Raw genomic sequence first — 24407 nt, forward strand, 5'->3', positions numbered from 1 at the left:
CACACCATATACTTTGTAAAAATTCAATAATACAGAACAGGATAAAGGTAGCTACAAATCTCACCTATTGCTCCAAGAAGGCGTGTTTTTGGTACGACTTGCTCTATGCATCGCAATAATATATGCTGAATTCAATTAACGCTCAAGTGTCTGGAAGAGAATAACCTCACTACCATCCACACCATGTTAATGTGAGCTACACTGAGCTTTTCTGTTTTCTCATAAAAGAACATAACTTCAGTCGAGTCAAAGCTCTTCAAACCCCACCCCCAAAAAAAAAGACTGACATTAATAATCTTCAAAAGTTCCTCGAGTTTTGAATGGGTGAATAGATTTTTTCAGCCTCTGGGTCAAGTAGTTTGCTCTTCATAAAATAGACATGTAGAACCTCAGCTCCGATAGGAACTCGGAAATCACCATCATTTGAGTTGCAAGCCCTTTGTGCAATAGCAGGGATACATCAGTGCTGTCTCCACCGCAAAATCTGGAGCTGATGATGATTATGAATGATTAATGAAACCTACTTTTCTGTCATGTTTCATGAAACCATACTGCCAGAATTCCCCGCCGCTCTTTTGTTCTCACTTGTCTCTCCTCTCTCTCTCCCCGTCTGCAGGGTGAAGAAGACTTCAGCTGGTGATAATGATGGGCGGCGGGACTGGTTCTCCGTGCCCGTGCCCCCCTCCTCTGGCTGCAGCCTGCAGGTGACCGGCCTGTCTCCCGCCACGGACTACCAGTTCAGCGTCCTGTCTCACAATAAAATGGGCACCGGGCCCTTCAGCGAGATCACCGACACACGCACCTCGGGTCAGTACCACTCCCCAGTTTCCCCTAAATCCGTCGCATATCAGCCTTTTACATTTGGGATCCAGTCGCAGGTTTGCAAAACACTCACTGAGCAAACAAATCTCATTTCAAGTGTTGTACTTCTCCACTCGTTACTTCACCCTTTTTTATTGTTGTGTATGAACAAAGCACAAAACATTTGGGGAGCAGGCGTTTCATTTTAAGCCGGTACTGACTATCACTTTCACCGGTTGAAATGGCAAATCAACTGATATCAACTGTAGCTGATTTAAGTTTATTTCCTGAGTAACTTGCTCAAAGGCCAAACTGTTGTGTGGTTGACACACTACTGTACTTTCAAGCTTGTGTTAATGGTGCATAATTTGGAGGTGGTACTTAATGTGTATAATTGCCTGCCACCACCATGGAAACAATTTTACGTTACGTTTTGGCAACAAAACTAACTTTAGGTTTGGGCAACAAAACCACTTAGCTAGGTTTAGGAAAACCATCATGCTTGGGTTTAAAATATGAAATATGGAAACATGATAAAAATGTGTGCTATTTATTCTGAGTGTTGCATATTTACACGGATGCGCTTAATTTCTGTGTGCACCGCAACAAAGGATCCTAATTGATCCACGGGCACAGACTCATTGTTTCCACGGCTCCGACACGTAATTGTAACAGATTACGTGCCACCACCACGAAATGTGCTGTTAAGAGGTCGTAGTCATTTTACATATTTCTGTGAGACCAGGTTGACTTGGTAACATAGCATTCTCAACACAAACCTAAACATAATTATTTAACATGTTGGTCTGCTGGTTCACCACTTTGATCCAAACTGAACGCTCTCAACAACTATTGGATGGATTGACAACACTTTGATGATCATCTGAATGAATGTCTGGGACCACCATCATGTCCAATACTTTGGTTTATGACCAAATACCTGCAGAACTAATGACATGCTGGACATGTGCTAGCATGCTAAACTAAGACGGTGAAGATGGGTAAACATTATGCCTGCTAAACATTAGCATGTTGGCGCTGTCAGACCCTGTTAGCATTAACCTGGAAGCACCGCTGAGACTAAACACAGCCTCACAAAGCCACTGGTGTATCTGTTTTATCTGTTAACCAGCAGCGGATTGTATCCTCAAAGGTATATTCATGATCCTGCAGATGTCTACAGTCTTCCTGGGTTGATCAAATGATCACCTGGGGGGAAATCAACATTTATATCCAGTGTTTCCACATATACTCTTTTACAGTACTTTTAGCTATACGTATGCCTGCCTATGGCAGCCCAGGGCAGTGGCATAGTTTTGTGGAAATGTTGTGAGTTAAATGCTGATTTGTTACTGAAATGTGGATTTTTACCCCTGAAAAGAATTGATCCTTCCTGGCAGAAAGTAGACATCTAAAAGATCATAAAATCACAAACCTTTTAAAGACGCAACCCGGTGCTGCACAAGAGTAAAAAAAATATATATTTAGATTCTTTTCTTTCACGGTTGAAATCTCCCAATATAACTTTTATGCATAATCAGTCATCAATATTTACAGCTTATCACCTTCTGTGCTGGTATCAAATGCTAACTCTACAAATATTGTGGCCAAATACATGTATATCACACAAACAGTGTCATGAGGATATTAATCAACCCTTCTGATATTTTAAGATGAGACCTGAAATATATCAAATCCGCCTCCCACCATAATGGCTTCTGGGTTGATTAAAACGTAACAAAACTGGGCAATACACTGTATGTTTCACCATATGCAGACTCTGCAAAATAACTAGCATCCACCCCAAACCCAACTCCCCTCACACTCTCAATGTTGAACATCTGTGGCAGTAGCAATTTCCTCCACCGTAATTTAATTTTTCCACCAGAGCGTGTCTGGCTGATAGGCTGAAGGTCTTTTATTCCCGTGCATCAGATCCTCCGCCGAGGAGAAGCAAGCTCATGCCCCCTGCGTCGCTGTCGGCTAATCAGGGCTCAGCAGGTGTCGTTCTGCAGTGGTCCCTTCCTGAGGCCCAGCACCCTCCCATCACAGGCTTTGTTCTCCAATCCCGCGCCGAGCGAGGGGAGTGGTTCCATTTGGACGAGGACATCGGTGCCAACAGCAGCGAGATGGTCGTTCCGGGTCTGCACAAGGTAACAAGCCAGTCGCGCTGCTCCCTCTGGGACTAATCAGTCCACGCTGCTTGTTGAATGCCTGCGAGTACTTTTTTTTTTATATCTAGGCTCTCAATTATGCACACTTCATGGCAGCCATCAATTTTCTGTCGCCTTTCAATCTGTGTGCGCTGGCGTTTTCTCATCCTTCTTTTTCCTCTCCTATGTAGGCCTACACAAATTCAAATGAACTTCATTAGCATTGCAGGCACAGTCCCGTGTTGACAAAGTGTGGTTTCATCCTGTGTGTGTGTGTGTGTGTGTGTGTGTGCGCGTGTGTGCGCGTGTGCGTGCGTGCGCGTGTGCGTGCGTGCGCGCGTGGACGCTGGTCTCAGGACTGTGTGTACGAGCTGCGGCTGCTATCTCGTCGCGGGGAGTTGCTGAGCGAGCCCAGTCCATCAGTCAATGTCTCCACCATGGGTAGGTGTTCGAGAGCAACCTTGCCCCTTTTGCATTCTCACCCAACCCTCCGTTTCCACCCGCCCTCCTCCTCTCTCTGTCTGACTCTCTCTTTCTTTATTTCTTCCCCCGTCCCTCTTTACGCAGTGTTGGACCAAAATTAGAGCAGGCCCCGGGGGAACGCTGTCCATTAGAGGCCTGAATGATAGAAATAGCTCCGCTAATAACTTCTCAAAAGTGTTAGTGAGAGAATTTGCACTGGTCCTTTCTGACTCTTGTGAGAATGTGACATGAATGTTTCATTGGATATGGTACAGAGATATTGAGCGGAGGGATGTACAACTCCCACTGGTACCACCCGTGGACTGCCTCAACAATCAGAGCTTGTGTATTGTTCAACATAACTCCGCTGATATTCTTAGTTTGATGTCTGACTGAGCAAATGCAAAACAATCAAATTCATGATTTGCTGATGATGATCAACAGGGAGATTAGATTCACTTAAAATTGGTTAATACCAAACCTCATAGTATATATAATTATATAATAATCTGACTACATATGTATACGCGCACATATCTCAATTATAATAATGCATGCATTATTTTAAATTAATTAACACTGAATGCATTTGAATCAATTTAAAGTTTAAAAGGATAATTAAATATTAAAACATAAATGTTTAACATTTTTGTAATCAATACACATTAATACTTTTTTATGAAGTAGGAAATTGCACAATAAATTAATTTCAAAACATGTATTTTAAAATGTACTTTAAAAAAACATTTAGATTTAATTATATTTGCATTTTTAAAGTTATCTTTATTGTCTCAGTGCGTGTTGCTTCTACGGCAAGCATGTGTTTTTTCTGGTCCTTTCATTCATTCATCATTTCGTTGGTTTATATGGTTATTGCTGACACTTTAGTCTCACTTGGCTTGCTTTTGCTTTTAATTAGTAACATATCTATATGTGTATCACTGCTCAAATGATGTCACAGGGATGGAGATCTACCCTGCCACATCCCGACTGCTGGAGCTCGTCCCCGAGCCGTTACTGGCCGGCGTGCTGGGCGGGGTCGGCTTCATGTGCTTGGCACTGGTCTTGCTGCTGGGGTCCGCCTGTGTCATCAGCCGCAAGAGGGACCAGCGTCTCAGAAAGAAGAAGCACGGTAAAAATGCCCCTCACTCCGGAGACTCAGCAGACACTCACTTTGATGAACTGCGTCATGAATAACATCATTTATTCAATAAAATATTGAAGGCACTTTCAATCCTTTATATAAATCATACCCCACTGCATGGATTTAGCGCTCCTCTTGTCCCCCTGCTCATCCATTCAGTTGTAAAAGTTATTGATGTCATATACATTACTTGCTAATTAGGATAATTTCTCATTAGTGGTTGATAAATGTAAGTGTAATTAACATTTTGGACAAGCTTGGGTGCCTCGGGCCCTTTAATGGGCCCTTATTAGGGTTGATCATGTTTTTACTTCTTGGTCAGTGTGGTTGTATCCTAATGAGTCAGATACCATCTTGCCCCTCTCCCTCCCTTTCAGAGCCCCTCTCTGTCATCTATAAATGCTCCCCATCAGTGTAAGTACCCCTTTATCATTTCATTATAAGGCCTCCCATTGACCTTTCCCTCTGCTTCCTTTAAAAACTAAATGTCGAGAATGCCAGCACTTGTTTTTTTTTCCATTTCAGATCTTCTTTTTCTTCCTCATCTATTGCTGCCGCCGCCGCTGCTGCTGTTTTAGTCTTTCTCTGTCTACATCTCTCCCGCCCCCTCTTTCACTCTCACTCAATCGTATTTTTTCTGCCTCTATTTCTCTCCCTCTTACACTTCCGTTTTTTTTTTTTTCTTACAATTTTCTTCTTTCACCCCTCCCTCCCCCTCTTTCTCTGACTCACAGAAAGACTTCCGGCACTGGCAGTCCAGACAGTGTGTTGAAGACGAGCCTACTTCCAGCCAGCATCCTCTATCCCACCACTTCCTCTACCACCACCTCCTCATCCTCACAGACAGACTATTCCTCCTTTAGCGCTGACAGTCATCATCGGCAAAAGCAACTCCCGTCCGCCCACGGCAGAGGCCGCCTTACGAGGACAACTTCTTCTCCGATTCCTTCCGCAATCGAGTTGATCTCCAGAGGCACGGATGGGCGCTTCGCACTCCTACCGTACAACCATGACGCGCAGAGTGTTCCCATCAAGGAGAGTGGAAGGTATGACCAAGCTCGAGTCCGAAGGTCTGTGTCAGTGCACTCGGATAGGGAAGACAGGAAGCAGCCAGCGTTTGTGCTCTCTGTTGATGTTCCACCTTGCAAACCAGCAGAGGCTGATTCCACAAAGCAAAGTCTTGGCCTCGCCCAAGGCTTGTCCCATCACAGCTCTTACATCTCGGATCAGAAGGAGAACTATGATGGCTTTCCTGACTTCAACAGCCTGGCTTCAAACAGTAGTTTGGCCACCATTCCTTATCAAGACAGAAGAATAACTCCCACATTTCCAGTGCTCCCACACATCCGGTCTGGCCTTGGTCAGCCATCCACGACCGCCAGCGCTCTGGTGCTCCAGATGGAGCATGAGAGGGAGAGAGGAAACCTGAGTCGCTGTCTGAAGCTGGCTCGGGAGAGGGAGGAACTGGAGAGGGAGCTCCAGAGGTACACTCTGGACAGGGGCTCCATGAGAGAAGTGAAGAGGGAGCATTGCGATGTGGAGAGCGGTGAGGTTGGTGGTAAGGAGCTTGTGTGGGAATATAAAAGCAGCACGTTGCCCCACAGATTTCCCCAGGGCATCAAGGAAAGCTTTGCTCTATCACAGAGCCCTTTTTCTTCCTCTTCTGTACATTGGGATGTCCGCCAACCTCTGACTCTGATCCCGGCCCGGACCTGCTTCAGTGCGTGTTCAACCGCGAGTTCCTCTTGTTTTAAGTCCGCCGACCTTCATCCTGCCGAACAGACCCCCCTCCTATCTCAGGAGGTAGGCAGCTTTTCCAAAGGCAGATTAACTCTCCCACATCTCTCCTCAAAGCACCAGAGACATGAAAGGGTAGAGGCAGCACCAGAGGGCTATGATAATTCACCACAATCCACAGTCTTAGTAATGCAAACGAATGATTCATGCTGTGGGGCACGGAGACAGAACAATCTTAGTCATGGCAGCATTTCAACGTCGTCTTTCCATAGCAGTAAATACATTGAGGGATCTAATTGGGCTGCCAATGGAGTGCCAGACTCCGCAAAAGCGGAGGTAGCGTTCCCTCAGCTCACTGATGAAGAAGTGTGTGTCGAGATGAGCGTGGATGAGCCAGAGTTGGAGGCGTGTGCAATGCGGCCTGCGAAGCCAATGCTGCACGACAAAATCGCCTCGCATGTGCAACATGGGCGCTCGCTGACTCGCAGAGGTCGCCGTGGGGACGCGAGCAGGAGCGCAAGCTTTCACTGCAGCAGACCTGCTTCTGTGGACGATATTGTCAGGGTCCCAGCTGCTCCGCAAACTCCAAAACCAGAACCCCGGAGAGCTGGGACACATTGCTCTAAACTCTGGGACTCTAAGCAGCGAAGTCAGAGCCTTGACTCACGGAGACGGAGAGAGAGCAGTTTCCTGCCTCCTGATGCGTGGATAGACTCTCTCAGCCAAGAGAACTGCTCTGTTGCGTCTTCACGTCATCGAGACACTCTGTTCTGGGATCCCCAGAGATCTCTGACCAGGAAGATCTCCAAATCTCCAGCAAGTACTCCTGCTACCCAAGCTGCCTCCCGGTCACCTCCTGCTGTGGATGCTTTATCTCTAAGAAGCAGACCAGAGAGGACCATACCAAAAGCTGACGTGCCTTGCCACTGCGAGCCAAGAGGAGAGGCGTTCATCGTTCCCAATGCCGCCAAATGGCCAGTAGACTACCGGGAGGCCATGAAAAAGGCAGTAGATTCCTTGGAGGCCATGAAGGAAGCTTCCAGATGCTTACCACCCGACGACTATTACCAAGAGGCACTAGAGGTGGAGGCGGGGGGCTACGAGGTGCCAGAGTCCGGGAGCAGCTACAGCAGTTATGCCAGCAGCGGGCGAGGCAGCATGGAGCCCGCCAACGGACGCCTGTCCCTGTGTCACCTTTCCCCAACCCTCACCAGCTCACCTGAGACCGTAGAGGAGGGCCAGGGTAGCACAGAGGACAAGCACAGTCACCAAATGGAACCAAGCCAAAGGTATTAGGGACATAATGAATGAGGGGAATTATGCTTTATTGAAGAAAATATGAAGGCTAACATTTGTAGTGCTGGAGGATCCCTTGTGGTCATTATAAGGCTTTGAAATTGAGCCTAATATACACTATATTCCTATATAATTTATAGATTGCAATACAGAAAGTTTAGTGTGTTTTCAGAGTCTGATTATCTTTCACATACCCAGTTAATACCCAGCCAGTTTCATAACAGACATATTCTTTTCTTTATTAAGTTATTTTACGACTCATAATTAAGTGAGGGTCAAGTTATGTTTGAAGTAACGGTTGAGAAATGTCAAAACAATATAAAAGCAATAAATGTATCTGAAACAAGCATGGATGAATCGCATAAAGCATCATGTTTCATTACTCTAGTGGCTAAGTTGATAGCAGGGCCGTCCTTCAATCAGAGGATCGGCGGTTCGATCTCCGGCTCCGCTAGTCGCATGTCGATGTGTCCTTGAGCAAGACAACCCCAAAATTGCTCCCGTTCTACGGTGTAGAAATGTGATAGAATCTGAATTGTAAGTCGCTTTGGATAAAAGCGTCTGCTAAATGACTGTAATGTAATGTCCTGTAATACTCTGAGACTGGATTTCTTCAGTGTATTTGTGCTGTAGGTAAACATTTCATTGCTTTTGTAATAATGAACACACCTTTAAAGAAGCAGAGTCGCATGTTAAAAGAAAAGTCAACACTTATTTTAATGTAGGTCCTTTATGATTTATTGCGAGTTCTTTGTCATCGGTAAACATTAATGAGTGCGTCGATGCCTGCGTTGAACTGTGTTTATATACTAAGTGATGTTTTGTGACCTTTCCAGGAGAAAGGCCTCAGTTGATGAGAATTATGAGTGGGATGCTGCTGATTTCAGCTCACAGCCCGGAGACCATGACGGTGAGTGTTTTTCTTTCCTTGTTGAGCAACAAGCAGTTCATGTTTTAACAAGATACATTTGTCTGTTTTGGAATTACAAATCAATACAGTGTACAGTGTTGAGGTGAAAGGAAAAAACAAACGCTGGGCGATTGTTGTGAAGTTGATCTTGATTCTTCCAAACGGTATCTTCCTCATTTAATCTGCGGGGATGCCATGCTCCCGAGTGGATTAGAACATGATAACATCTTTCTAAAGATGGAGAAATTGTCACTGGACAGGGGTGGCCTGTGGTTTTTGGTATATAACTTCGGTCATACCCGTTTTGGGCTCACCGTACCTTCCTTCCAAAAAGACGCAGAGAACAAGAGAAGTGAAGCCAAATCAGACCAGAGACGTAAATAGTCCCCTTCATCGCCTCCTACTCGCGCTTCTTCCGCCGCCCGTGCTCAGACCACACCCATCAAATCCCCCCCCCACCACACACACCTTGCTCAGACCACGGCCATCTTTGAACTCAACCTTTATTTTGATCTCAAGTGCACACCTGTAAAGTTTGATGTCTGTGTCTTGCACGCTTTCAACGCTATCGTTTTGACAAGATCTATTCAAAGGCAGAAAAAAATAACGTCTGGTAAAGTACTCAAAAGTGCCTCTGTGATGGTTCCTGCTCCAGTAGGTGACTCCGGGGCAACATTTTGCCATGATGACTCGCACACATGGACTCACAAGGTGCTAGGCTTGTGGATTTTCTCATTGTGAACACGACGAGGATAAAATGTCAGTCTCAAGCTTTGGTATCAGCGTTTAGAGGGTTCGCGGTTTGAACCCGCAGGTCGTCTTGGACCCTTCCGTGTGGAGTTTGCGTACTGTATCCTCACAGGTTTTCTCGCGGTCCTCCAGCTTCCTCCCACAGTCTACAGACATGCAGCTTTGGTGGATTGGCGACGCAAAAAAATGGCCCGTCGGTGCGAGTGTGAATGGTGGTCGTCGTCTCTGTGTCGGCCCTGTGATTGACTGGTGACCAGTTTGTACTCCACCTTGTTCTAATGATTTTAGTGGCCCCCAGTGTTTCCACATTATATAATAACAAATACTTTTTTCAATGAATGTATTTAATCAGTGATATAGATGACAATATATATAGTATACATATTCAGTATTTACTATTACATTTGGTGTGATTTATATGTAGTATAGCGTTCCCTACTGGCTCAAATGTATATTGGGCAGACTTAATGTGGCGTGCAGTAGCAGCGTGGTATGCATAGTAAGTGGCAACATTTAACAGGCCTTAACAGCAACACTTAGCAATTTCTGATCTGACCTATGTGACATTTGTTACTGTGTTTCAAGAACAAATTAAGGTCAGACATGTTTTCACTCTATGGCACATTTGCACTCAGAAGCCAGTATTAAATATTTAACCCATAAGCGATTGTTTGATATCCGTGGGAGTTCAGGTTCCAGTGTACGGAACCCACAGGCTGTGGACATTTATAATATCTGTGGTAAAACATTACGAGATAATGTCAGTTTCTTTTTACCCACAGACCTGCCGCCCTCGCTGAATCCGCTGAAGCCCGCTCCGTGCTGCAGCCTCCCCAGAATGCAGCGCTCCACTAAGGCACAGAAAAATTGTGCTCAGCTCTCTCTGCTCCTGGGGCATCAAAGCAGCTGCTCTGCTGAGTCAGAACCAGAGACTGTGCTGTTCTGACAGCGCCAGCCTTCGGCTCATCTCACCTGGTGTGTCCTCTCACTTATTGACTGGCACCACAAGGCGACAAAAATTGCATGTGGCAGAAAGTGAGCTTTTTGTCTGAATCGATCTAATTCCCCTTTTTCAAACCAAGAAAAAAGGACGAAATTGCTTTTAAGGGGGAGTCTTCTGCTCGGTCTCTTTGATAACCTTCACTCGGAAAATAATGGTCTTCAACAATATTGCTCTGGGTAAAAGTGATGGAAACACAAAATCACCTTTACCCCTTATTCAGAGCTTTTAAAGGTTGCTTTGCTTTGTTACCCATCGCCATCACACACTCTGCATTTTCTTTTGAGAAGAGTCTGCCAATCTGCCGATATCAAAGCTTTCCACTGTGCTGATGTCTTCACCACGTTCTCGTGTGTGTGTGTGTGTGTGTGTGTGTGTGTGTGTGTGTGTGGGTGTGTGTGTGTGGGTGGGTGGGTGGGTGGATAGATATGTATTCATCATCCGGGGACGACTCAGTGGCCACACAAGGGGAAAAACAGTCTCAGTCATCATCAAGTGACTGGTTATGGGCTGGGGATGATTACGTTTTTAGATATCATCAATCACCTTTTTGAGTTCAACAAGAGCTGTTGATGAAATGCCGATAAATAAGGAAGATAAATAGAATATAAAAACGCTACTTTGCTGCAATGTTCATATTTTGCTTTAGTGTAAAACTGTTTCTAAAAGGACAATTCCCCAACGGAGATCATTATCTGCTTTTTTTTTTGCCCATGAAATACTTTGAATTCTCGGTATCTAACGATCTACTCCGTGTGGCTAAAAGCCTTCAAGAACTCTAATTATCTTTGGTAATTAAAGAGGGTCGGGTCGACTTGTAGGGTTTGCCCGTTTTATTTTTTATGGACACAAAGGGAAATTAGCTTTTAGTTTTCAGTTTATTTACCAAGGATCAATTCACTCAATGACTCCCTGCAGCACCTGCTGTATACTCGCACAGTTGTAAACAGTGACACTCGGGAGCCGACAGTGGTGCTGCTAAGTGGCACCAGATAAGTGGTTAAATGCCTTGTTTGAGGGCAGGTCAACAGCAGGTACTGCGGTGGCTACTGCATAGTAATACTGTCGTATTACAAAATGCTGATGTGGTAATTAAAAAAATTAATTGTAATCCAAAATGAACACAATGTGATTTGAGTGCACATCAGCATTTATAACGACCAAGTTTTAGACACAAATTAACTAATTTCGGTGGAAGCCATATGTTCGGTGGATTCACTCAATATATCTGACTTGCTGGTTAATAATCTGGAAAAAACAATTCCCTAAAACAATGTTGCCAACTCTTTTCAATGGAAAGAAGCCTGATCGAAAAACTGGCCAGATGTTGATGGATGGCTTCATGCGCCAATGTGCATATTGTTGACTTCATTACCGAAGATTTTTAAAAATGAAAGGCAAACAAAGAAGGCAAGCTCAATTTGACCGACTCTAACTAGCATTATCGTTATCATTACCTTTATCTGCCTCTAATCTCAAAAACATTCATGAAGAAATAATGTTGACTCTCTTAAAGGGTGGGAAGCCCCTTTAAATGCCCTGCCACTGTCTGGTGTCACTGGGCACTCGCGTGTGCAAAGAGTTTAGTCTGTTGTGATATAGTATATTGATCTCGCCAAGGCCGACTTCCCAATGTAGATTGAGATTGTTCCTGTTCGTTCTGCGGGATGGAACCAGTGACTCTCGCGGCCCCAAACCTGCCACCACCGACTGCAAACCCGCTGAGAGAAACATGCCTATGCTTCATGCTCTTTTCTTCATGAACAATGGAAGAGAAGGGAAAATTGGGTTCGGCTTCACTGCTCTCGCTCAAGGCCTTCACATTAGTCAACCAAATAATTAACTCGGCGCTCCACAGCGTACCAGAGCATTGTGGGGTATCATTCCTATAATTGAAATTCACTCATAGAGGCTACATTTACTGCAAATCAATGTTTCACGTCTGCAGGACATTTTCATTTTGTCGTTTACACATATCGTACCTCAGGTCCGTGAATGATCAAACCCCATGTGCTGCTCCTGGGACTTGAGTCAGCAAGTTTTTTTTGTTTCCCCCCCGTTTTTTTTTTTTTTTTTTTTTTTAAATGTACTCAATATAATACTTTTTAGGAAATAATTCTGCCAGTTTTTAACTTTCAGGGCTACAACCTGAATAGTGTAAACATAGGGAGAACAGCTCTATGCTGTAAGTGTATGCACACACACTACTGGCTGTATAGAAATGTGGATACACCGTACTCCAGAGTAGCAACAGAATAAAACATCACAACAGAATCCTGTTCAAACACCAGCGAGAACTCATAAACCTGATTGTTATACTGCTTCCTTTTTCAGTTATTGTGTGTACTTAATGGGATTAGCTTTAAAGCAAGCACTCTTTTATTATGGCCATTAAGCAGCGGATTAAATATTTGCAAATGGCAGGAAGTGACTCTTGAAGCTTGAAATCTATCAAGGAAAATAAATGTCGCATACAAATCGAAGAGTGAAACCATACGGCACTCATGTTAGCTTGGTACATTCTGAACTCGCCATAATTAGTGAGTAACCTGAGTTTTTATGTGAGTGAATGTCAGCGTACTGAAAAACTTTCCCGGTCTGGGTTCTCTTGTTTTTAAAATGAAAATGTGATGATAGCATTTTTCAAAAAAACTCTTTTTGTTTGTAGAAAAGTGGCCGTCACAGCCTCTCGCACTCCACCGTATTTACAGCAGACATAATTCTGATTTGTTTTAACAGTAGCAGACCAGCTTTTTTCATTCAGCTTCCAAAAGTTAACTTATCTGTAGCATGAAGAGGATGTTGGCCAAAGTGAGATGCAAATAAGCTGCCGATAATGAGTCCTTTTAAGAGATGAAAGACCAGAAAGTTTGACCTGCAAATGGTATTGTACTAGTCCAAATCTCACCTACATTTTTACATTTAAAATAAAATCAGATTTTTGCACTTTTTTGAGAACATTTAACCAGATTTTTTTTTAAACCCCCGAAAACGTTAAATCTGAAATGTTTCTCGATAACTTTAAATATTCATGACTAAAAAAGAAACGTCTAAGACTTGACTTAACCCACTAAGTGTCATCACGTTCTGATTCAAATCAACCCCGACAGTGTTAAGTATGTGACAGAACATTTTTCCAGCTGAGCCCTGCCCATTTTGAAACAAACTGTAAGAGCACAGAAAATAAAAAAGCAATCGACCAGTAAAAATGAAACAACTCAAACTTTTGTAACTTTGGCAGAAAATAGTGTGTTTACGTAAGAGCCGTTTGGCGAGAGACGACTTTTAGACCCAATCGCTCCCAGGAAGAAGCTGATTGAGAAAATAGGTTGTGTGGGCCTCCATTGAAGTTACTATTTTATTCAATTTAGATAACTGCTGCAAACATTCGGTGCTCTTAGAGTTGTTTTTATAGCAGCGACAGCCACTCTCTCTTCACTCTGCTTCTTCTACACGTTGTAAACCAAAGAGAAAATGTGACGGTGCACAGATGTACAGCTTGATTCTGCCCTTTTGACACTTGAGCGGGCAGCGGACTTCATCGACAGATAAAACACTAGTCTTACATCTCAACCGGCCTCCAATTAAACTAATGGTACGAGTACAGCAGACAGCCCTGCTCCCGAGAAAATGATCGTAGGTAATGTCACAGTCATCTTTTTTAATCCTCTGCGCTGCCATTTATTTTGACTTTTTTATATTCCGTTGACATCAGAGATGAAGGGGCGGGACAAACGTATATTTCATGTCTGAAGGCGGCGGAGTAGAGTTTTGCTGAGAGCAGACAAAGAAAGCAGTAATGAGCGAGTGCCAGTGTGGTGCGCCTCCTTCATCAACAGCTCATTTCAAAGGGAAAACACTCGTGGCATTGCAACGACAAAAACAGCAATCCACACTGACGGGTAACATCTTTTAGTTTTCCACGTGTACACGGAGTGAATTTATCAGCTTGACATTCAGGCTTTGTTCTCAGCTCAATCTGTAGCTGTCAAACCACCAGTGACTGCTTTTGTTTATGAAGCGATATTTTTCAGTGAAGATGTTTATTTCATCCTGTGATTTTATTTTTCACGCTCTTTATACAAGAAGTGACACAGTGACAGCTTGAATATCGGCTTTGTGTAGAGGAGGTGCACGGAGGCCCGATGTGTATATGGTTTGTGATCTTTGTTGTGTTCGCTGACCCTTGACACAAATGCTTCAAGTGCTGAGGGTTTGAGGTTACTCTCAGTCAATGTTGGCTTCCAATTACCTCCCAATTATGCCAACGATGACGGTTAAAGTAATGATCTATAAAATTTAAATCCTGGGTGATTTGGTGACTCCCGTGGTTGCTGTGTCAGCAATGTACAACTGATGTGTTCGTAGACAGTGCAGCCAAACAAACTTGTCATTTTATCAAAGAGATCTGCTGTTGAAAAAGGGTGCTGCTTTGTTTTGTAGATGTTTTTCGAAGGACAGAACAAAACGTTGTTAGCTGCTTCATACTGTAACCATAACTGCATCAGCGCGTGATGTGAGAGGCGCTGGATTATTTACACAATATTTTCATATGTGTATTATTAAAATATTTTCATTTTTTAAATATGATGGTCACCCTCTGCTTCTGAAGAGTGAAGCCAGTGCGGAAGTCTCTTAAAACTTGATTTCTCTCAACTGACCAGCAGGAGGCGGCCACTCTGGTTGCAAAAATAATTCAGATCGTATAGAAGTCTATGAGAAAATGACTCTACTTCTCACTTGATTTATTCCTTCAGTAAACATTGTGAACATTCATGGTCTCAATCTCTAGTTTCAAGTCTTCTTCAATACAGCACGAGCTTCATTTAGTAAATCATGGTCCATTTAGACGATACAGCGTATCATTTAGGGCGGGTTTACTGTGATTGACAGGCCGCTGCTGCTACCAGAGCAGTACACGCCGCTCCTCCACATTCCAAATATGGTCACTTACGTTCATTGACTGCAAAAAAAACATGGCAATGGCCGTAATCCAAGATGGCGACGGCAAATTTGCCCGAACTCGAGGCTTCAAAACGGCAGTCCACGGTGATGTCACGATGACTATGTCCACTTTTCATATATACAGTCTACGCGGTTACCGTCAATACTGGTGTATCGGGACACTCCTAACGCTGACCACAAACGGCATCAAAAAAGCCTTTTCACTTTATGGATCATTACTTTACTAAATTACTTCATGAAAAGTCTTTGGTCGTCTTTAAGTCAAAGTCTCCTGGAATGTAACTTTGTTCCATTATCTTAAAGCTGCAGCTGGTAACTTTCATTAAAATAACTTTGTTATATTTGCTCAAACTGTCTCTATACACTGACAGTTACATACATGAGAAATATAATTTAAAAAAAATAAATCTGGTTTGTCTGCCTCCTTTTAGTGCTCCTAAATGTATTTGAACGATTCCACTGCACCCAAAGAAAAGCAGAGGATTCTCTAACGCAGCTGTCAATCACTGCTGGCGAAGCTCGCCTGTCAAACTAGGCGGCGTTGATTCCTGTTCCTCGCCTCAAACGTTTTCAGAAACATATTTTAGCAAACTGTTCAGCTGTTTACATGAGAAAACCTGTGACCTGGCAGCCATGTTGAAAACCAAGCACCGCCCACCAGCAATACTCCTCTGTTTGTAAGCAAGCGAAACAACAACAATGACCTCATTGTGTGACACATGGGACCAAACGTGAGGGATCACTTCAACGAAGAAATTGTAAGTGAAGGGCACACCTGATCAGATGACATTTTCATCTTGTGTTTTCCACTGTGACGTTTGTTTCATTCAACCTTGCGCACGTGATTATTTTCGTGTTTATCCATCTTCAAGTGGACTACAGCAGGTACTCTGTTTTGCGTTGCAGAGAGAACGAGGATGGCAATTAAGCACTCATCGCTGAGGATAAGCTGCAACTATTATCTCCTGCCAAGTGTAAAATGAGTGTGATTATCATCAATATTACCATAGTAATATGGGCGGACGTGAATAATTTAAAGATTGAAACCTAAATGGAAGTTTTTCAATCAGTCCATCTGCACATGCAGCGTTCAGTCGGAGAGGCGAGAATTCACAACATGTCAGCAAAGTTAATTACTTCACCGAATGCCTCCCAGCAGAGTGTGGAATAATAGCATCGGGGGAGAGAATGACTTTTCTTCTGTTGTATTGACTTCATAGTACGGCAGAATCTCTCTTAACCCCTATTTCACTTTAATTAGACATTTGCCCAAGAGACTTCCTTTTTGAAAAACATCTGTGTACTAGTTATCCCAAGGGCCATACCCTACCAGTAAGTGGTTCTTATTCTCTCATTGATTGCAAAGCATGTTCATCCAGAATTGATAACCTTATTATAATGGCTGGTTGTACCGTGTCCTTGATAACGCACTTCCACAGAAATCCCTAATTGAGCCCCGTTTCTCGCGGCGCATGTTGACATTGGGCTCTTTTGGGGTGTTTGATTGCTGACATATGTTGTATCAGATGGCTCTCCTGTCATCACCTGACATAACTGTAGGTGAAAGCTTTGAGCTGCGGACTTACTGTGTGTGTATATATATATTTATATACATATATATTATTAAAACCTGGGGGAAATATACAGATTTATATTGTAAAAATTAAGCATATATGTGTGTGTACTGTGATTACGGTTGCAGTAATGTTTACAACAGAAGGAAATAAAAGAGCTTGTTATTCAGGCAAGTTTTCTTATTGGGAACTATTTTGTCTATATTTGGATGAGGAATTATGTTTTTGTTTTTTTAAATATTGGCTTACTTTAAGTTATATTTTCAATATCATATTTAGATTTATTTGTACATTTTTAATTGTATAAGCAGATTTTGAATGTAGTTGATTCGTTTTTTTTGTGTATTTGTGTGTCATGTAGAAACTATAACTTGGAGACAGCTGTGGGATTAATGCACTTTGTATGCCATCCCTGACTCAGGGTTAACATGGTTTCAAATAATAATGCAATATTGTAACACATTTTAGGAATTCATGTACGATGATATAAGCTTTGTTTTGTAAATCTCTTTGGTCTCTCACTGCCTCTTCAAACCATTCGTCTACTTTTCCACCAAGTAAATCACAGATTAACAAGGCAGCCATGTATGCGATGCATTTCTGTATTAATAAAGAACCACAAAGCATCATGTTTCCATTCCACTAACTTCCAGGATCTTTACATTCCATTGTTCATCAGACACTGGAATCAAAAGCAGCCATCGATCGGACTCTCCTACACTCGAAGAAGTAACGCGGATTCTTTAAACTGATTGGTATTCCCCTTTGCTCATTTTGAGCATTTCGCATACACAAATACTTTCAAAATCAATGGGACTTAGTTGATCCGGAACCTTTGAAAAATGGGGCTATTTCGGGAGAATGTGGGCGCTCACTGGCATAGAAATAAAATGCCAAAGGTTATTCTGTGGATGTATATACAGTGAGAAGGTGTAGCTTTCCATTTGTTGGTCCCCTCCTGTTTGCTTAATATTTCCAAGAGAAGCCTCGTATGAAAACTGATGGTTTTAAAGATTATGCTTTTCATTCTTGTCGACCTCGGATGACACGGCTTCTTTTTTCGTCCGCCTCTCTCCGTCTCATTCTGATTGGGATCACGACTGGGTGTGATTATCATGGATCACCACTGGAGACCGACTTAACTCGCAGCAGTTTAACTATGTCAGCAGGTAAGCCCTTTAACTGGCAAATAAAAAATAGACGCTTCGTTCTCATTGGGTGAGACACGCAGAGACTATTAAAGCCAATGAACACTTTTAACTACTTTTCATCCAAACAGCAATACTATTCTAAGTGCAAGCTCCATTTGTATTAACTTGGGGATGTCTTAAAGTGATTAGGCTTTGTGGAGACAAAGATGATATAACCATCATTGCTTCTTTTACCGTGTTGACTGACTTTTCCTTCCTCACATTGATGCACAATGAGCCTCTCCAGTCACTGGGCTGTCTGTGGTGACTTCGTTGTTCAATCACTGTCTATCGTGCAACTCAATAAGAAAAAAGCATGTTATGCCTATAATTTTCACATTTCCAACAGAGAAACACAAAAAGCTCAAATCAAAAAAAGCAAATTGAATTACTTGTGAATACCTAGAGTGCCAGTGGGGTTTAGTTGGCATTTTCACACTTCCTCAGTAATTACAGCAGTAAACCTGGCAAATGTGTGTTTAATTATAGCACTGTCAGACAACACAAGGGGAGGACTGGCTGCTGGTTCTCCTGTACAAAAAGAACACTTCGCCCACAAAATGACCATTTGTGCACTAATTACTCAAACCCTGTTACCTTGTATTGTTGAAAACTTTTTGCATATGCCTCCACGTCATATGCTCACTTCTTCCCAAACGCATGCATCTTCACAAAAAACCTCACTAATTAAGACACCTCAGGCGAAAACATCGCTTTTCATCCACTCATCAATTTTCAGATTTTGGGCTTATTTAGCTTCTTTCTTTCAGACTACAGGAAAATAAAGCATCCAAAATACACATGTAGGTGTTTATTTTACTACTCTGTCTATCTGCGTCAGTAGATTTCTCCTAAATTCACAAAAAGTTAGCATTAGATAATGCCTTATTTGCATATTTAAACACTCAATTTCAGAAACCGTAAAAAAAAAAAATGTTACAAAACTTGCATTTTTCTAATGGCCATTGGTACGCACTTTGAGTATTGTGGCTGTGGCAGGTCGTCTTTCAATCAGAAGCTCAGCGGTTCGATTCGGGCAGATTCTTCCCAAATGCTGTGCCTTCAATGTGCCTTCCGGTCCATGAAGGGGTGTCCACACCCTAAAAAAAACCTCAAAAAAAAAAGTTGAGTATACTTAAAAAGGTTAAGCAACCAGCTGCACAGCTTTTTTGAGTATACTCAACTAAGGGCTAATGGGTTGAAGTGCTATTTTAAGTTTGCCAAACTTAACATTACTATTCAGACCTACTTATGTACTTAAGTTAACATAACTTAAAATATGGAGTTTGATCCTCACGTCTACTCATGTACTTAAGTAAAGAACACTTGAAATTGTGTGTTCTTATAGATTGAAAACATACATTAACAGCACTTTTTGAGTATACTCAAAAAAGCTGTGCAGCTGGTTGCTTAACCTTTTTAAGTATACTCAACTTTTCTTTTTTTTTTTTTTACAGCCTTCATTTTTAATTAATTCGAAACGTACACTGTTAAAGAAAAGAAACATCTTAAAACACAAAATGTTTAATAAGTTATTTGCTTGCAAAACAATATTGTCTTTCAATTTCAACACTTGAATAGGAGACAGAAGGGGGTCAACATCCTTATAATCTCTACTTCACGCCATTTTAAACCCAAAGACACCGACTAAAGTTCCCTCCTAATACTCGGTCAAAACAAAAATAAATGCAAATATGTGTCTGCATGGCGCTATGTGGCAGTAACAACAATAAACTAAAATTAATATTAAATTATAATATACCTAAAGTGCAGGACCAGCAGTGGATAGTTCAGCTGTAATATACTAAGTAGTAAGGCAAATACTAAACTTGTTAAACATCTAATACTTAAGGGTGTTGACCAATTTGGTCAACTCATACCATCGGCATTTGGTCAAGTTGGTGACATTTCAGTCCCTCATGAAAATCTAGGCAAGACCATAGGCGTGGTTTAGATATGACAGGCTACTTCAGCAAACTGTTCTTTAAGACCTGAACCCGGGTAGAGCACTGGGTACCAAGGTTCATGAGCACCTTTTGAATTACTTCAAAAATGTGTACCGTAAGTCCTTCGGATAGTCCAGGTTAAGAGCCTAGATGAGCCCAAACAAAAGGGCAAATGCGGTTGGGAAGTTGCATACATCCTCCAGGACAATCCGTTCCTCAATAACCAGCGCGATGCTTATTGTTGTTGGACTTGAGCGGACCGTCCCAACGCCATCTTCAACAACTGAGTATTCCAAGTTCAACTCTCTTGACACAAAATTCCTTCGGGTCTGTATTTTAAAGAAAAACAAGCATATAGAGACTTTCAGAAATATTCACCCCCTCTTTAAAGTTCTCTTTTTTTCCCCCTTCCCATTCTGTAACCATACATTTGAAAAGTCAAAATACATTTTTGGTTGGTAAATTTTCTGCAGATTTTAAAAACTAAAATATACCACTTTCATACCATATTCACCCCCTACACATTTGCATTATAGTATTTGAATATTTAAATATTCATACTCTGAATGTCGTGTCATTAAATAAATAAATAAATAAATAGAGCAGAATACAGGGAAACATTTGCTCTCACTGTACAGGCTTCCTTCGATTCAATAAGTGACAAAAACCTGAAGGAACTGGAGCAAATCTGCCATTAAACAATGGACAAAATCACTCCAAATCTGCCAGATTCTTAAAGACATGTAGCGGCAAAGGGTGCTAATGGTGTGTAGGGGCTTTTTTAGTTTTATTGTCTTAAAAAGATTAGCTAACCAAAAAGGTATTTTGACTTTGAAAATGCACTGACAGAGAATGACTTTACAATTAAAAATACTGCAAAATATGTACATGCATCATTTTTAAGTGAGACAAATCTTCAACAGGTCTAAATACATTCTGAATGCACTGTATACCAGGTCTCAAAACCCATGACTAATTTGGGCTTGGAATTATAAATGTCACCAGTACATTTGAGGGAGAATTGCTGTTACAAAATGCATGTGATGCAGGCACCACACTCGCATGTAACCTTGATGCTACAGTAATATTGCCAGTATTGGTGATATCACATGAAATGAAATGTTAAAAACTGTAAAGTTACACTTCTTAAACTATTTAGGTGGAATAACAAAGTAACAGTGAAGTAGAAATGAGGGTTTGATGAAAGTTTGCATTTGTGTTTTCTTGCTCAATGTGCAACCTTAATGACATTGACACATTAGTCTTACCAGCTATTTCTTCAGAAAGCCGTCCGGCTTCTCCATCAAAGAACGGTGGATCCCATAGAGCTGTAGACTTTCTGTGGGCAAGCACATCAGTTGTCTGAAAGATACAAAATGAAGATTAAAAATGTATATATTTATAATTATAATTCAAAAAATTCAATGCAAACTATAGAAGACAAAGGCATTTGGCAAAATGCTTCCAGCATTGTAGCATGCATTTCAGGTCGGCTGTATTCACTAACTAAATGAACCTATATTTTACCACTGTATATATGGGCATCATGTTTCTGGACATAGCTTAAGGGTGAAAACACAATAACGCTCTCTTGCTTTTCATCTCCAAAATCAGCAATTTGAAATGTCAATTAAGTCAAACAATACAATACACCCGTGAACATTAACGTGTATTCATATTTATTTTGTTAGACAAACTGGAATATTAAAGGGTGATCTGATGGTAAATGCTCTGCTCCAATGTTATGGTTTGCATAGTTGTCCGTTTTATAATTGATGTCTTGTGTCGGACTAAATAATTGTGAAAATGCCCCTCGTCTGTCCCCCAGTTTTTGGTCCCAGTTCAAATCCAATTGAGGACCCCTGCTATACCACATGCACTTCCTACTTATTAATTACCTGTTCATCAAAGTTGTCTAGAAGGATCCTCATGTCCTTTCCAAGTGTTCTGCAGTGTGATCTGTACAGCTTAATAAGCTGCGATGAGTGTGCATCCAATGATGACAGGAAGATCCTCTTCAGGTCCACTCGAGTAATTCTGTAGAACTCTGCACAAAACAGTTTGCATGTAAAGAAACAATGATGCAAGTTTATGTTCAATTGTATAATTGTCCAAAACCATTAGATACATGCTGCTTTCTATTTCAGAACAATCAACAGTAGCCTGTGGATCATTGCACTCTGCAGGCGATTCTTCATCTGCTTCTGGTAGATCAGTTGGAGTTGTTGGAGATATTACAGATTATCTAAAATCATTAACACTGTAAGATTTGTACTTCCAGCTTACATGACTACTGAAGGACATTACTTGTAAATTCACAGTTTTTGAATAGACAACAAACAGTCACATGCTGCTTCAAATTAGCCCTGAGATGGCCTATGCATTTTTCTGGCACACAGAGGACCTTACAGTCACAACAAAATGTGACCTGCACTTTAGGTTTATTAGACTGTTTATGTACTCTTGAAAGGTGGGATTTTAACGCACCAGTTGTCTTGAAAGTTCAGGTGCAGTCTGTAGACAGGCACGGGAGTGGTTAGAATCACGCCTGGTAATGTCTGTAATGCTTTCAGAGGACATCTTGACTGGGGTGGAAAAACTTGCATCCAAATCCTATGAAGGAAAGATAAGAACATGTTAACAATGTGCATAGTTGTCAAAACTCCATGCAAATCTAACAGCTTCACATCCCCTTATTTTCAAAGTTGCTCAAAGATGGCCAATAAATATTGCCAAGGAGTAATGGTACATTTTTTACTAAAACAGAAAAGCAGTTTGCCATGATTTATTAAATGTACACTGAGAACTGAGAATTTAAAAGATGATTTCACTAACCTCTAACTATGTTTACCTTAAGTGTGTAAAGGAGCTATTTGCAAGTCATTAAAATGGTTTTATCATAATGACAAACAATACTATGAGTGTTGGAAGGAAGGGGGTGACCACGAAAAGCAACAGACCCTTCATCCCCCCTTTTGCTGAGTATTTTAAATGAGTATTTAAGCATTATTTGTTTTGTATCATCAGGGAAGGAAAAGCATAGGTCAAGGAGTCTTACGGGTAACACAAATAAATGGGGTGCACAAAAGAACGGCGTGCTGCTTTAAGTCTACTTCATTACCTGGACTGTATCTAGTGCACCTTAATGGTACACGCGCGCGGGTAACTTAAACTAGCAGCCCTCGAGTTTCAACGCCACCAACACTAAGGAACGGCGAAGCACTTTGCAGCAACATGTTAGCTAGCTAACAAAAACCAACCAATGTAGCATACGGCGCTAGTTCGTTGTGCACGTGCATAAAACGTAGTAACGTTAGCTTTAGCTAGTACAGACGTTAACTCTAATATGTGCAAATTCACTCGACCATGCAAAACCGCAAGCTGCGGGTCGTTATCGTTAAATTACACATGACATTATGAACACGTGAAAAATAGGGTGGGGTCCGTCACGTTGTAAACTTCTTAATGTTAACTTTTGCATAAAAAATAAATAACAGGTTCGCTGACTAGCCCGTTAGCTAACACACTCCAGATAGGGTGACCACATCCATAACACCAAAAAGGAGGACACTCTGCGGTATTTAGTGAAGCTGTGAATAATTGCATAGGACTCTGGCGTGCTCCCCTCTACAATACAACTTTGTGTGATTGCTACATGATGTATGTGTAACAGAATAGGAAAAAATAGTCTTAAAGTGTCAAAGTGTTTGTTCACAGTATTTGTATTTATTCAATACATTGTGGTGTTTAAAAACTGACCACTGTGCTGAGTGCCACAAAGCATAACATTTGTGGACTTAAAATGTACAAATTAAATCACAGGTCACATAAATAATTAACAGATAAATGAATGTTTTAAAAGCATAAAGAAAACCAAACAAATTTGGTTAACATTTAACGGCTCAAAAAGTAAAGAATTTCTAAAGTGATTCAGTCTATTGGGGACTTGTGTGCAGTGTCTTCATCCGTGTATGTGTGCAGCAGTCCACTTGTATTCAAGCAAACTCCACCTTCACCCTCAGCAGAAGCTCAACAGCACCTCGGTCATCATGGTCGCCAAGCCCCCACCGCGCCTGGGCCTGTTCATCTCCTGCAGGGACACATAACAACATAGCAACAATACTGTTATCAGCATTCAAAAATCTGTATTGTTTTAAATCCAATGAATATTCATATTATATGTAGCCCATTCATCAAATCAAAAATGCTGCATTAGAAATCAATTTGGCTTAAGAGCTTCCTACAGGAAATTAGTAGCCTATATTTGCTCAATTAAATACACAGCAAACAAACTGCATCATATCAAGTGGATGCCACTGACACAACATCATCATAGTGTATGTCTGTTTGGGAAATAAAACATAAGACTAGTGTACTCACCAAATAGTTGATTCTCTATTTGCAATACTTCAGATTTTTCCTGGCTGCATCCAAGAGTTTTTTGTCTCCAAGGAACTTCTTGTACACGTCTGTGCAGGG

The 24407-nt window shown here is 41.6% G+C and overlaps 1 protein-coding gene across 3 annotated transcripts in view; it reads left to right on the plus strand.

Moving 5' to 3' along the window:
• The window catches only part of igsf9a (immunoglobulin superfamily, member 9a), a 42652-nt gene extending 31579 nt beyond the window's left edge, over nucleotides 1-11073 (plus strand). For 2 of the 3 annotated variants that reach the window (XM_031855570.1, XM_031855569.1), the window contains exons 14-21: nucleotides 617-807; nucleotides 2737-2954; nucleotides 3311-3395; nucleotides 4378-4548; nucleotides 4938-4974; nucleotides 5295-7586; nucleotides 8430-8503; nucleotides 10036-11073. In XM_031855570.1, coding sequence (XP_031711430.1) covers nucleotides 617-807; nucleotides 2737-2954; nucleotides 3311-3395; nucleotides 4378-4548; nucleotides 4938-4974; nucleotides 5295-7586; nucleotides 8430-8503; nucleotides 10036-10199 — 3232 coding nt within the window. In that variant the 3' untranslated portion in view covers nucleotides 10200-11073. Of the gene's footprint in view, nucleotides 1-616; nucleotides 808-2736; nucleotides 2955-3310; nucleotides 3396-4377; nucleotides 4549-4937; nucleotides 4975-5294; nucleotides 7587-8429 lie in introns of all 3 variants that reach the window. The other variant, XM_031855571.1, reaches the window with a different exon arrangement.
• The last annotated feature ends 13334 nt before the right edge of the window (nucleotides 11074-24407 follow it).

This window comes from Anarrhichthys ocellatus, unplaced genomic scaffold (genome assembly GCF_004355925.1).
Source record: "Anarrhichthys ocellatus isolate YVR2014 unplaced genomic scaffold, GSC_Weel_1.0 scaffold16, whole genome shotgun sequence".
Taxonomy (NCBI): domain Eukaryota; kingdom Metazoa; phylum Chordata; class Actinopteri; order Perciformes; family Anarhichadidae; genus Anarrhichthys; species Anarrhichthys ocellatus.